Below are 14,767 nucleotides of genomic sequence, written 5' to 3' on the forward strand. Positions count from 1 at the left end.
ATCAAATTAAATTTAATTAATTGATTTAATATAATGTTAACCTTTGACTAGGCTTAAAATGCCAAAAGTAAAAACTAAATTATCTAGAAAAACTCAAGATGCGAGGGAAAAAAGAATTAAATAGACTCAATGAGAACAAAGAGGAACATGATGCTTGTGTGAATCAAATAAGCTTAGCAAGATCTTTGAGGTATGCTCGAAAGAGCATTGAAGAGAGAAAATATGCGTTTGATGAAGCAGAAAAATGGAAAACGATTTTAAAAAGAAAACGAAAAAACGACATTACAGAGATCTTGTTTTAGTTAATTAAATTTTCGCACAACAATCAGTAGAGATCAGGAAACGCAAGAGAAACAGTAGGTATACTAGGCCGGTTCTAACCCGGGGGAATGAGGGGGGGTGAGGGGGGCGGGGGGGAATCGGGGGCAAGGGGGGTAACGTCACGCGGGGGAGGGGGTCTTATCAGTAGATAAGCTTATCTTTTGTTTATAAACATATCAGATTACCTGATAAGGGGATCATATTACCTGATAAGGGGATCATGTTACCTGATATGTTATAAACAAGATAAGATAAGGGGATCATGTTACCTGATATGTTTATAAACAAGATAAGATAAGATAAGCGGCGTCTTTGAGCGGTATCTAAGTTTTCATAAACAAGATAAGATAAGCGGCGTCTTTGAGCGATATCTAAGTTTTCATAAACAAGATAAGATAAGATAAAAATTCTACGAATGGCTGCCGCCGTTTCTTAATCCAGGCTGAGCGCCGACAATTGGATATCTAAGTTTTCTCTGAAAATCCAAGATAAGATATCTATTACAGCGATATCTAAATTTTCTCCGAAAATCCAAGATAAGATAAGATAATTCTGCGAATTATTAAGAACAAAAGGTTTGCCGACAATCAAGCGGGTTGATACATGATCCATACAGGTTGCGACATGTTTGCGCAGGATCTGACGTGTCAATCCGATCCGACGGGGTGAAATTTACACCAGGAAGGTAACGGGCGGCCTTATCTATGTATTTCTAAGAATTATCAGCGGGTAGATATCGCACAAATATTTCTCGCAAATTAACAATTGCATCATCATCCCACGAACAAAGGGATGATCGGGATATATAATGAGGACCGATGCAGCTGCCGGGCCATAGTACCACTGGCAAACGCACGCTTCATTCGAGGTGCAAGAAAAAAAAGTTTAGTGTGCAAAGAAGTTTTTTTTGTAATAAGTGTGAAAAAGTGAATTTTTAAAAATAATAATGTACAAAGAAAAAATAATAATGTACAAAGAAAAAAATAATGTACAAAGAAAAAAATAATAATGTACAAAGAAAAAAAATATTGAATAAAATATACATTTTATTAAAATAAAAAAATGTTTTTCCTCCTCTCGCCACAGCATCCCTCTCCCGCAAAATCCAGACTTGGGTCTCTCTCTCGACGCGAGCTACCGACTCTCTCGCCACAGCATCGCTCTCGCCACAAAATCCAGGCTTGGATCTCGCTCTCGCCGCGAGCCGCGCGTTGCCTCTCTCTCGCTCCGACGGGAGAGCGCGTATACCGCCGCGCGCTACCTCTCTCTCTCGCTCCGACGGGAGAGCGCGTATACCGCCGCTGCGGCCCGTCTTCTCTCTCGAAATGCGTGCGTCTCTCTTACTCTTAATGTCGTGTGCGCCTCGTAAGATAAAATTATCGATTCTGCCGCAGCATGGATGTCTTATCTCGTAAGATAATAATATCGATTTTTTCTCGCTGAATGCAATGTCCTTGACAAGATAATTATCTCTCGCAAAGTATGTAATGGGTGGCGCGCAAATAAAGTACACCATGATATATACATATAAGTATTTATTTGTCTTATATTTAATACATAATTATATATAAAGTTTTATTACATATTAAAAACTAAAGCCACCAGCTCGCAATCGACAAGTTGGTGCATGTCGAAGGCGTTGCTAGCGCGTATCGCATTCGGCAATTCTCTCGCATTCGTTACAGTGGATGCAATATTGGAGAATTGCGTATGTTTGATATCGACCGTTGCGATGAGCCTCGTCAATCGATCGAACATTATTTCGATGCATGAATCAAGCTCGAACATACGACGTAACGTCGATTCGACCATCATGCGCACGTCCGCTGATTCGAGACTTATGAGCTTGGTGTCGTTTATCTTGTGAAATCGCACTGTTAGCGGCCCGACACTTATGCAATTATACACATCGTTGTTGGAGGAGGAGTCATTGTTCAGGTAATTGTGAATAGCGTGGCGTTGCTCGTAGAGTCCTTTCCACGTTTCAAGAGATAGTAATAGGTGTTTTCCCCGATGATCTCCTATGGCGATCTCCACGTAACTCGGCGGATCCACTCTGATGCCGATTTCGAGGAATTTGAATTCCGTTGCCGTCAATGCGTATCGTCTTCCAAGTATGCGAACCGCACGAGGCTCCAGCGAAACGCTGTAAAAATTAGATAAAAAAGATAAAATAAAATTAAAAAATATAAAATATATAAAAGATACAAAAAAGTTATACTTACTCGTCGCATTTCTTCTCGCACGTTTCTTCATGTCTCGGCATGTAGTAATTCATGCTGCTGCTGCTTCTTTGAACCGAGGGTATTAAAAAGTGAACCGTCAGTTAGAACGGTCGACGAAAGACTGATTGTATAATAAGGTACTAATAATCGAGTAACGGTCATTTTTAAAATATTAGGAGAGGGGGATTCTTAGAAATATATCTGGAGGGAAAGACAAATTATTAAAAGTAGTGGGGGTAAAAGAAATTCTTAGAAATACGATTGCGTGAGAAATTTTTAAAAGTAGTGGGGGTAAAAGGAATTCTTAGAAATATCTGGTTAGGAAAAATAACAAAGAGAATAGTATGTAAATAATATGTTTATTCAAAAAACGGATGATCGTCGCGATTAGCCGACCACCAATTGAATAATTTAAATACATTTTGTAACGCGCAATTTTTTACATGTTTATTACATCGTAGAGTATATGTGGGATCTAATTTATTTAATGCAGGCACATCTTCATATATGGCATCCAAGGTCTCAATCATGAAACCGCTGCACACATCGTCCACTATTTCGGCAAGCCACTCTCGCTTTTCGAGTCCTTTTACATACACGAGAGAGGACTCTTCTTCTTCTTCCTCCTCGTCTTGTTCATTTATGCCATTGATAGCTGCCGTGATCAAGCGCTGAGCCATGCAGTATGGAACATTTCCATCCTCCCAATGCAAGCTGTGATGATGCTGAGTTATCCATGAGGCCTGGCGCCTTTCCGACTTTATAAGCACGCTCCACGGCACAGGGCATGCGAAGAAATAGTGCGACATGATATATCCTCTTCTCAGGATTCCCGCTTCCTTCACGATAAATCGCTTGTTTAGGATAAATCCTTGCAGGTCGACAAACGTTGGTGCGGACATGATCTCTTCGATGTGAGTCAGTCGAGAGGTATTACTTCACTAACATCAGACATCTCGCATCATCATGATTATGTATCCTTTTCTCCCTCCCTCACACGCGTAGTTGTGTAAACATTTTTAGGTGATTTTGCGCACAACGTTGGTCAACGGGTTGTACTGGATCACGCGATCGTGCATGATGAGGCAGTACGCAGTGGTATTATTAGGTATATTCTCCTTACACTCAAATTCCAATCTCACATCCACCGTTGCGCTCTTGACCGATTCGTTTTGTCGAGAACAATCGATAATCACAAACGGACCGTTTTGTAAAAACCGTGTAATGGTGAGGCTCGGCTCGAGATACTCGTATCCGTAATAATTTTTGCAGAAACGCGCATACGTGTCATACAGAATCGACCATCTGTTTCTATCGAAATCCAGATTCATGTCGTCGTACGGATAACATTCCGAGTTCAAATAGAGTTTCACATTGATTAATTTACAGTTGTCGAATCGACTCGTATCCTCGGACATGACATTTTTACGCCATGTCTGCAGAGCAAAAATTACATATCGCGGCTTCTCCAGTTGAGTCGCGGTCTTAATGGCCCACGAATGCTTGGTCGTACGCTGCAATAGCGGAAATTCGTATAAATCCCACGAGCGGAAACCCATGCTGAGGTAACGTCCGCTTTCCAGAGCGCGCAGCATCGACAGCTTCTTAATCTCGCTCAACAACACGTGTGGCATTCGCCATTGTATCTTGAATATGTTGATCACAGGCTCCAGTGCAGAATCTCCATACAGACAATTATTGTCGTTGCGCGCTCGTATTAGGATCAACTTATGACGCGCATTAATAACAACGCGTTTGTAATCCTTGCAAAATCCCAGCAACATGTGCAGCGGCACACAAAAATTAAAGTATCCATTCACAGTAGTCGGGCTATCCCAGCCTGCATTTCGCATAATCACGCTTCTATCGGATGACATTGTTACATAGTTTTTCAGCAGACTTGTTATTCCCACATTCCTGTTGCGATCAATCTCCACACCATCGAGTTCATAGCAAATTTCGTCAAACATGAATGCGACGCAATTATTTCCCAGCATCACATTGGATCCCTCAACTGGATGAGTTATCCGCAGTTCACCCTCGATGTAGAGGAAACTCTCATACGGCAACGTATATAAATCCTGTTGTTGTATGGGTATTCTTATCTCGTCGCTGTATACAAATGTTGTGTTGGCAAACGGGTTGTATGTGTGAGTCTCAATCTTGACGATGCGATCGTCAAAGACTAGCTCTTCCTCGATGTTGAGAATCTCAGTCATTGTTCAGATGGCGCGCACCGCAAATCCCAAAGATTGTAAAAACGCAACGTTTGACGAGGTGAGTCTCTTCTTCGTAGTTGATTTGATATTAGCGAATGATGTTGCTGCTGGTCTGATTGTGTTTTTCGTGTCTTTATTCAACACGAGCATCCCGTCGCACGAGGGTGGCCCGCCGTCGTACGTGCAATCTAATTGTTATCTCTTCACCTCGAAAATCGAGCAATCGTCCCTCCTGGTCAGTAACGCGTAACACTAAATCAGTAATGCTCCGTACGAAGACCGGCAGGTAAATGATCTGCGCCGGCGTTTCCGATATCTTATATCCTGGTGGTACCCTCGGTGAAAATTCGTGTATTGTGTGAACGAGTTTATCGTTGCTGTATGCACCCGCGGTCACGTTACACTCTATGCGGATAATGTTCACGTTGATAATATTAATCGCCATGTTCGATTTGTGCCATTTTCGCGGTTGCAGTATACGATTCGAGAATCCCAGCAGCGATCCAATGTTGTTGGGCATGCTAAAGTTTATTCTGTAGGCACACTTGATCTCGCTTCTCATCGTATTGTAATTAGCGCGGAGCACGATTGGGTAATCTTCATCGTCGACACCTTTATCGCTAACAGCATTATGTTTTCGGGAAAGTGCGCGTTTCAAAAATTCATGTATCGCTTGCAGCTCGTACGATCCCTCGGGAATCGTAATTTCCGCGTCGTCTGTGCCGTAGTAAAATTTATTATTCGAGGAATTCGCATTCGATATAGTGTGATAAGTTTCAAAATTCGTCAGACCGAGCTCGTAGTCCGCGTCGCTCAAATCTATGGGCGGAAAGTAGGTCGCCGCGAGGACGCTACTCTTCCCAGTCAATGTTAGTGTTAGCGACATGTTGACAAAACTGAGTTAAATAATGCAATGTCAGTCTTTAAATTTGCGGCGAGAAATCTCGAAGAAACGGCAAGCACAATTGTCCACAGATACTCTGATCATACGTTTGATAAGAGGTGTAATTGTATTCCAATTTCGGCACATTTAAATATCGCACCAATTCCTCGGGTGGTCGAAGATTGCCAAAACTGTCGAAATTAATTGCGCGATTTCCCCTTTTTGCATACGCCACCCAATGAGTGCCAGGCCCGTCTGTGCTGTCCAGATTGACGATACCGCTCTCATTTTCTCGCGCGTCATTTATCGGTAAATTATTGCGCATAAATACACCTTTAAAATATGGAATGTGCATACGTTTTGCAAGTTGTAGCAATTGCACATTTGTAGTTACACCTTGCGGCATTTTTAACGTTTTTTTGACGTTTGTTTTTTCCTCGCTCCTCGTCCATATTTGTAAGGGGCGAGATACAGTCCGCGGCCTTCCATGGCGCGATTGTGGCGTAGTATCTGACATTGCGCGGCTTTATTGTCGTTCACCGCTTTTGCTACGCCAGCCGCTCCGCCGACCAGGGATCCGAGCGCGCCCAGCATTGGTAAAATCGGTAAAAATCCGCCTCGTTTTGCTGCCGAAAGTATCCTCCTCTTCGTCTTCCTCTTTTTCGTTTTCAAGCCCATGCCGAGCTTCGTCTTGGCTTTCATCGCTGCCCAGACAACTGCGGCCGCGGCTCTCTCACCGAGACTCGAATTTTCGCGACGATGCGAGTTTTCGCTTTCTCGGCGAGTACCTCATCCGCCGCGTGTCTCTCGGTGAGTTCGCTGCTCTGAGAGTACGCTATATCGTGTTCACGGCACGCCGCGTCCAATGGGTTGATCACCTCTAGCCAATCGCTTTTCCAAACGAGTTCCCGGGCCGCAAAATTGATAGCCGGGAATATGAAGCTCGACCGGAAGTGCGTTTATCGCACGATTTAATAGACCTGTGCCTATTTTCGTTGACATCCGCTGCAATCTCTAGACGATACTGAGCAAAGCGCGAGTCCGCGCAGCTATAAATAGGCGGACGTTGGAGGTCAAATCGGGAGTGAGAAAATGAAATTCGTGCGACAACCTCTGACGATACGAGTGATGAATTACGACGACAGAGTACGCTGCAGCGTGAACGAAGGTGTGCGCAAACACGGTACGATGCTACCGACAACTATACGCGCGATCGCGCAAGATTCGCCGTGTAGCGCAACCTAAGGCGGATACCGATACCGTCAACAAATTGTACCTGGAGGAGTGCTTTAAAACATTGATGGTCCAACAGAAAGAGTTAGATGAGAAGCTGGCTGCGTTAGAGAAGGATGTACGAGCGTTGGAGACTGCGATAAAAGAACTTTTGCGTGCGCCAAACACTATCTCAGACATCTAATGAGCGGTTGGCTCGGAAACGTCTATCAAACAAACGTCTAGAAGAAGTGGTTGCAAACAAACAGCTACGATCAGCGTGCTACCGAACAACAATGAGTGGCAACAATGAACGACTCGGAAGCAGCAGCTGTGAACGACCCGGAAGCAGCAGTGAACGACCTGGAAACGGTGGTGAACGCGACCGCTACGATCGAGGTTACGATCATGTCAAACAGGGTTGCGAACGAGGCTACGAACAAGTCCTTAAAGGTTACATACAAGGCTATCACCAACTCAGTAAGGGTTGCGAACAGGTCAGGGACGGTTACGATCGATTCAAAAGCGGCTGCAAACGGATCAGAAACGACTGTGAGAAAGGCTGCAAACGAGTCAAAGACGATTTTCGAATGGGTCAAGGACGGGAGTGAACAACGCTATAACGACTACCTAACCCGAAAGAACCCCGAAACAACGTGGTACGAACGTGAAAGAACCCCAAAACAACGTGGCATGAACCCCGAAAGAACCCCGAAACAACGTGGTACGAACGTGAAAGAACCCCGAAACAACGTGGTACGAACGCGAAAGAACCCCGAAACAACGTGGCACGAACCCCGAACGAACCCCGAAACAATGTGAACGAACCCCGAAACAACGTGAACGAACCCCGAAACAACGTGAAAGAACCCCGAAACAACGTGAAAGAACCCCGAAACAACGTGAAAGAACACCGAAACAACGTGAACGAACCCCGAAACAACGTGAACGAACCCCGAAACAACGTGAAAAAACCCCGAAACAACGTGGCACGAACCCGAAAGAACCCCGAAACAACGTGGCACGAACGTGAAAGAACCTCGAAAGAACCCCGAAACAACGTGAACGAACCCCGAAACATTGTAAACAAACCCCGAAACAACGTGAACGAACCCCGAAACAACGTGAAAGAACCCCGAAACAACGTGAAAGAACCCCGAAACAACGTGGTACGAACGTGAAAGAACACCGAAACAACGTGGTACGAACGTGAAAGAACACCGAAACAACGTGGTACGAACGTGAAAGAACTTCGAAACAACGTGGTACGAACGTGAAAGAACACCGAAACAACGTGGTACGAACGTGAAAGAACACCAAAACAACGTGGTACGAACGTGAAAGAACGAGAATGAATAGTGAAAATAACAACGAGCAACATAGTTTGGAGAAAGGCAGTTGGTAAACGAGTTGCACGCGTCAGCGAGAAAAAATTTCCCTCGAAGGCATGTCATAGTGCGAGGATACGATGATCTGTGGCAAGCCGACATTGTCGAGATGCGTCCGTACTCCCGTTTCAACAGAGGTTACCACTACATACTCACCGTCATCGATGTGTTGAGCAAGTATGCGTGGGCTGTACCACTCAAGAGTAAAGGAGGAAGCGAGACAGCTGACGCAATCGCTGAGATAATTCGAGACAGCAAGAGATGTCCGAAAAACATGCAAACCGATAACGGGAAGGAATTTTACAACGCCGATGTGCAACGACTTATGCGAAAACATGACATTAATCACTATTCGACATATTCGGTATTGAAGGCGTCGGTCGTCGAGCGATTCAATCGCACGCTAAAGAACGACATGTGGAAGATGTTTACGCTGAATGGCACTTACAAGTGGTTCGACATACTGCCACGCCTCGTATCAGATTACAACGGACGCAAGCATCGAACGATTGGTATGCGACCCGCCGACGTTACCTCCGCGATCGCCGAAAGACTCTTGGCTACCGTGTATAATCGTGTAAAAATCGCGGGCCCGGCAAAGTTCAAAGTATAATTTTTTACTAGTTAAATTTTGATATTCCGAATGTAAAATTTTTAGTTTTTCTTTATCCAAAAATGACGCTAATTTGTCGAGACTAGCGCTGAGAAACTTGTACGAATCGATAAACCGTAATTTGATATAATTTTTCGGATTATTATCTTGTGTCAATCTAACAGTCTTCGAGAATGAAATGTATTTTTCCTTTGTTATCGGCAGTAATTCGATTTCCCTTTCGAACGCTGTGGCTATGTCCTCGATAATAAAATGTGCGTCGTAGCCGGACAGATTGTGAAAGACTATAGGGATACAAAATGATTCTTTGTAATTTAAGTTACAATTTGAATGCGCAGGACCCCTGTACCGCCGGTGAGGTGGCAATGATCGCGGACGCGTGTATCGTCTTCGTCAAACGGTTTTTCACAAATGTGACAATGCGTCGCGGTGCGAAATTTTAACCACTCGTCAGGCGTTAAATTTACCATGGGGACATTGGTCGTTAAAATATTTTTTACGCGGATTGCTAAATTTTTAAGCTGTTCGGCGAACCATGCGACGCAATCGACACTACGACGGGAATTGTACGCGGACAACGAACTGTCGTACGAACACTGTACATAGTACGCGATGCTGAACACTTGATGGTGTTGATAATTTTTGGCATCTTCGGTCTTTGCCAAAACACACTCGAGGTCGGCGTACACTACAAACGGCAGCCGCTCCTTCCTCGTGTAGTTGTCGAAGCTGAGCCACTTGTCATTCTCGCTCGGCAACCGAATAGCGCAGTCGTTCAATTTCCCGCAATCTTCCGTATGCGCTTGCAATTTATCCACCGCTCCAAAATAATGTAGGCATCTGTAAAAAATAAAAAATTTAATGAAAATTTAATTAAAATATAATTTAAGTTTAATAAATATATATATATACTTACCGATCGCATATAAATTTTTGACCATGTTTTTTGCTCAGTTGTGAGCTGACGAGGCGAGACAGATTTTTTATGCATGCGAAATGCCCCACTCCGTGTTCGTCCTCCACGTACAGCAGATTGACGTGCCTGTCCTTCTTTTTTTCCGAAAGACGCAACGGGACGATGTTCTCGTTCTCGATGATGTACACGTTTACGGAGATGTCGTTTGCAAGTTCGAATTTTTTAATTTGATTCACAGTCACTGGAAACTCAATGTTTTGGAGGTTCAGCACTGTGGTGTAATGCGGATAGGAGGATTCTCGTTCCACATGTCTTTCAGCGGGGTACAGAGCGGCCACCACCGACCATGTGAAACACGCATTGTCCGCTGATCGCACATTAACAACCGCTCTCTTTGCCATAATTTTTTGCAGGTAATTTGACATGACATCCCGCGCGCATTGGATTGTACTTATTTACATTCACAGTCAAATCTATTATCCGCGACAATGCCCAGCCGCTATCGCGTTCCTGGAACTCTTCTAGCGATGCTAGCGTGGGCTCGATTACGCGGCGCTCGTACCACTCGCGTACATCGGACGTGCGAAAGAGTTCAAAGTTTCTCGTGTTGATACTTTTATTGGCGCGCTTGTCACCGGACACAAATTCACCGTTGAAAACGGTGTTCACTTTTACACTGATGTGTCTCTGCAGCACATTCTCCACGTTCTCGACTACAATGTCTGCGGCATTTTCCAAAAACTGACGCGGTTCGATGTGGTCTGCGTTAATTATCGCACCGGTCAGTATACGGCTATCGAACGCCGTATCGATTTCGCGCCAAACGAGTCTTTACGCGTTATTGCCGCCGCCACTGAATCCGCCGCCACTAGGCATGGATTCACCGACATACCGTCTCTGCAAGCGCACCTTTGCACCCTCGAGTCGCGCTATTCTCGCCACCAGAGATTGTCTATGTCCAATCGAGAGACGCGGACGCTTGGCACGGCTGCGTTCTTCAAGCTCTTCGATAAATTCTTCGCACTCTTGCAGCTATCCGAAATATTCGCCCAAGTTAGCAACTTGGCGAGAACGCTCCAACAGGTCGCGCTCAACGTTCTCCATTTTTGTAAAAAAAATTCACTTTTTCACACTTATTACAAAAAAAACTTCTTTGCACACTAAACTTTTTTCTTGCACCTCGAATGAAGCGTGCGCTCGCCAGTGGTACTATGGCCCGGCAGCTGCATCGGTCCTCATTATATATCCCGATCATCCCTTTGTTCGTGGGATGATGATGCAATTGTTAATTCGCGAGAAATATTTGTGCGATATCTTATCTTGGATTTTCAGAGAAAATTTAGATATCGCTGATAATTCTTAGAAATACATAGATAAGGCCGCCCGTTACCTTTCATTTTACCCCGTCGGATCGACACGACGCGCAAACATGTCGCAACCTGTACGGATCATGTATCAACCCGCTTGATTGTCGGCAAACCTTTTGTTCTTAATAATTCACAGAATTATCTTATCTTATCTTGGATTTTCAGAGAAAATTTAGATATCTGAATGTCGGCGCTCGATCCATGCGGCAGCCATTCGCAGAATTTATCTTATCTTGGGGTAATACATATCTATTTGTCAGCGCTTGATCCAAGATGAAACGGCGGCAGCCCTTCGTAGAATTTATCTTATCTGCAAACTTAGATACCTTACAAAGACGCCGCTTATCTTGTTTATGAAAACTTAGATACCGCTCAAGCTTATCTTATCTTGTTTATGAAAACTTAGATACCGCTCAAGCTTATCTTATCTTGTTTATGAAAACTTAGATACCGCTCAAGCTTATCTTATCTTGTTTATGAAAACTTAGATACCGCTCAAGCTTATCTTATCTTGTTTATGAAAACTTAGATACCTTACAAAGACGCCGCTTATCTCATCTTATCTTGTTTATGAACATATCAGGTAACATGATCCCCTTATCTTATCTTGTTTATAAACATATCAGGTAACATGATCCCCTTATCAGGTAATATGATCCCCTTATCAGGTAATCTGATATGTTTATAAACAAAAGATAAGCTTATCTACTGATAAGACCCCCTCCCCCGCGTGGCGTCACCCCCCTCGCCCCCGATTCCCCCCCGCCCCTCACTTCCCCTCATTGCCCCTGGGTTAGAACTCCCCTAGTATACCTACTGTTAAGTATACCCGCACTCGGCAGTTAGATTACAGGTGATAGTTTGTATTCTGCAATTTGTCTTCGACTCGTAGTTAGGTTCTAATTAGCGACTTGACTTTTCGGATTTTTGTTAGCGACTGACTTCATCGCCTTGCTCTTCGTTCGCGGTGGTCTCCTGCTCTTTTCTACATCTTTTAAGGGATGATGTAGAAAAGCTCTTTCATTGGCTAATTTTTATTCACACGCTTTTATCTAGGTGCAAACGAAGCAGGTTGATTCTTCGCTTGCGATCCGCGGTTTTTGGTGTAACGCTTATATTTCATTGCGTTTGCGTCTTTTCGCGATAAGCGCTTCGCGAGAGCGTGAGAACGTTTCTTAAATGATTGCATAATAGCCGACTTACTAATTTATTATTGCAACTATATTTAATATAATATAGTTATAGTCATTCGGACTATAACACTGTTAAAATCACTATTATTGTTTACGCCATTAACGATTACGACGTACCTCTAAATGAATCAATACCTATCTCTGGACCTAGCTGTTTTAAAGATCTAGACAGACCCCCCAATGCGCACTCTGACAAAGATGTCAGTAACATAATAGAAGAAGACAAGCCTTTTAGTAACGATGACGATGACAACAATGACGAAAACCGACGAACAATTATAGACTTATACGAAGGAGATCACGTATACGAAGAAGTACTCGAATGCATAGAACCCCGAGAAACAGATTTATTTATAGTCACCATATGTCGCGATAACCTGATAAAACAAAATAATACGTAATTTTTATTAAAATAGACGGAACTCCTTATGATAACGGCGCTCAAGAATATCAAAAGGCTAATTTATTACCGGAATATGAAAATCTTATGTTTGAAAGAGTAAATATTCAAACCGTCAAATTTAAAACTTTAATATCAATTCCTATTAGATTAAATAATCATTCGCGTTTAGAACCTCAAACTCTAAAAAATTGTATACGATCACTCTTACATGCCGTAACTGAATTACGACTAGCTTCTTTTAGTATCAATAAAACAGAACGCTTTGACGATATACCATGGCGCTACGTAATTAGCAAGATTCAAGAATTTTTAAAAGAATTGCCCATTCATATCACTGTCTGCGAAAATTTAGTTCAAACCCCTTCCGTCGAAGAACGTGAAGCTCTTATAATTGAAAGTCACTTCTCTGCCCACGGCGGTCACAAAGAAGTTACTAAAACCTATAACAAAATAAGACCTCATTACTATTAGAATAACATAAAAAGAATACACAAGGATTTATCCAAAAATGTCGTCAATGTCAATTGAAAAAGTTAACGCGGATAAAAACGAAACAACCTATGGTAATAACTGACACTCCCGAAGCTGCATTCGATAAAATAGTTCTCGATATTGTAGGTCCTCTCCCTATTACAAACACTGGAAATCAATATTTATTAACTATGCAAGATTTACTGACTAAATATTCCGTAGCCGTTCCTCTATAGGAAGCAACTTCCCTAACTATTGCTGACGCATTTACTAAAAATTTTATCTACATATACGGTACTCTTAAAGTCATTCTTACGGATCAAGGAACAAACTTTCTTTCCATTTTAATGCGTAATCTAGCCAAAATGTTCAACATACAACAATTCAAAACTACTGCCTACCCTCAATCAAATAGTTCTCTTGGAAGATCACACCACGTATTAATCGAGTATCTTAAAACACAAGTTTAAAAGGAAAAGAATTGGGATAATCATATTAACATGGCAATGTTTTCATACAATACTAGTGTCCATAAAAGTATCGATTATCCACCCTTTCAATTGATTTTCGGTCGAATAGCTCGTCTACCTTCCGCTCACCCTTCTTTAGAAGGAAATTTAGAAATCACTTCCCGAGATTACTTAACCGATTTATTTAATAGAATCCAGGATATTCAAAAAAACGAACGAAAAAATCTCATAAAAGCTAAGGAACGAAGTAAAAGATACTACGATCGAAGAATTAATGACAGGAATTTCAAGTAGGATCTCAGTATTTTTATAAAAGAAACTTGTTAAAGGAAAATTTGCTGACCAATATACTGACCCCCACGAAATAATAGAAATTTTACCACAAAATAATGTCAAGATTCTAATAAAAAATAAACCCCGAATCGTACATATTAATAAATTGAAAATCTCTCACATAGAGCCAGGATGAAAACTAATATATTATCTCTGGTTACAAAAGTTGGCATCGCCAACAGGGCATCACACTGGACCCTAAAGCAGTTATCTTCTTTAACAGCATTTCACCTCCTGTATCCAGCAGCTGCTCTAAGGGCCGAACCCATTTGAAGGTGGACAACAGACTTCTTTTTTTATCAACAGCCTTCTTTTATACCAGCGCCTAAAAGCTGTTGCCTACCTGATATTTTCTCTCTCTCTCTCTCTCTCTCTGTCTCTCTCTCTCTCTCTCTCTCTCTCTATATATATATATATATATATATATACAGGGTTTGTCCGGAAAGTAATGCGTCGCATTTTTTTGTGACGCGACTATACATCGCAGAGCGATGGGACCGGTTGGGGAGGAAGGGGGGTACCCTTAGCTTTCCAACGGTAGGTCGCTCAATTGTTTCCATGCGCTTGGAGGGTTAGGACGGCTTATTCTGTGAACCTCTGCTTAGTGGTCGCGTCGAACTTGTGATGGAGAGAACGATAGAGCAACGCTATGCGATAAAGTTTTGCGTGAAGCTGGACAAGACGCCGCTGGAAACTTTTGAAATGCTCAAGAAAGTTTTCGGGGACGATTGCCTTTCCAAATCGCAGTCAAAC

General features: G+C 42.8%; 2 protein-coding genes and 1 pseudogene across 2 annotated transcripts; all 3 read right to left on the minus strand.

Moving 5' to 3' along the window:
• Window positions 1–2,111: 2,111 nt before the first annotated feature.
• LOC146723259 (uncharacterized) lies at window positions 2,112–3,245 on the minus strand (the record flags this gene model as incomplete). Its single annotated transcript, XM_085482706.1, has 2 exons — window positions 2,547–3,245; window positions 2,112–2,467 (listed from the first exon to the last, which is right to left on the minus strand). Coding segments are annotated over exons 1-2 (409 nt in total), but the record flags the coding sequence as incomplete, so codon positions are not given.
• Window positions 3,246–3,565: 320 nt separating this feature from the next.
• On the minus strand, window positions 3,566–6,350 carry LOC146723260 (uncharacterized). The gene is made up of 3 exons (XM_085482707.1): window positions 6,121–6,350; window positions 4,211–4,658; window positions 3,566–3,982 (listed from the first exon to the last, which is right to left on the minus strand). The coding sequence occupies exons 1-3, from the start codon at window positions 6,348–6,350 to the stop codon at window positions 3,566–3,568; spliced, it is 1,095 nt and encodes a 364-aa protein (XP_085338833.1).
• Window positions 6,351–9,773: 3,423 nt separating this feature from the next.
• Window positions 9,774–10,667, minus strand: LOC146723261 (uncharacterized; annotated as a pseudogene).
• Between the last annotated feature and the right edge of the window lie 4,100 nt (window positions 10,668–14,767).

The sequence above is a fragment of the Nylanderia fulva genome, unplaced genomic scaffold (assembly GCF_048542155.1).
Source record: "Nylanderia fulva isolate GAGA-0341 unplaced genomic scaffold, ASM4854215v1 Scaffold212, whole genome shotgun sequence".
Taxonomy (NCBI): Eukaryota; Metazoa; Arthropoda; class Insecta; order Hymenoptera; family Formicidae; genus Nylanderia; species Nylanderia fulva.

Bases quoted from the DNA above. Each gene is read 5' to 3' on its own strand.
- LOC146723260 (XM_085482707.1), bottom strand. From the start codon at position 6,350: ATGAAAGCCAAGACGAAGCTCGGCATGGGCTTGAAAACGAAAAAGAGG. The intron at 4,659-6,120 runs GTATCTCGCCCC...ATTTGTATACAG, and splicing joins GCCATGGAAGGCCGCGGACT to CGACGAGATAAGAATACCCA. The intron at 3,983-4,210 runs GTGATCAACATA...TTTGCTCTGCAG, and splicing joins GAGATTCTGCACTGGAGCCT to ACATGGCGTAAAAATGTCAT.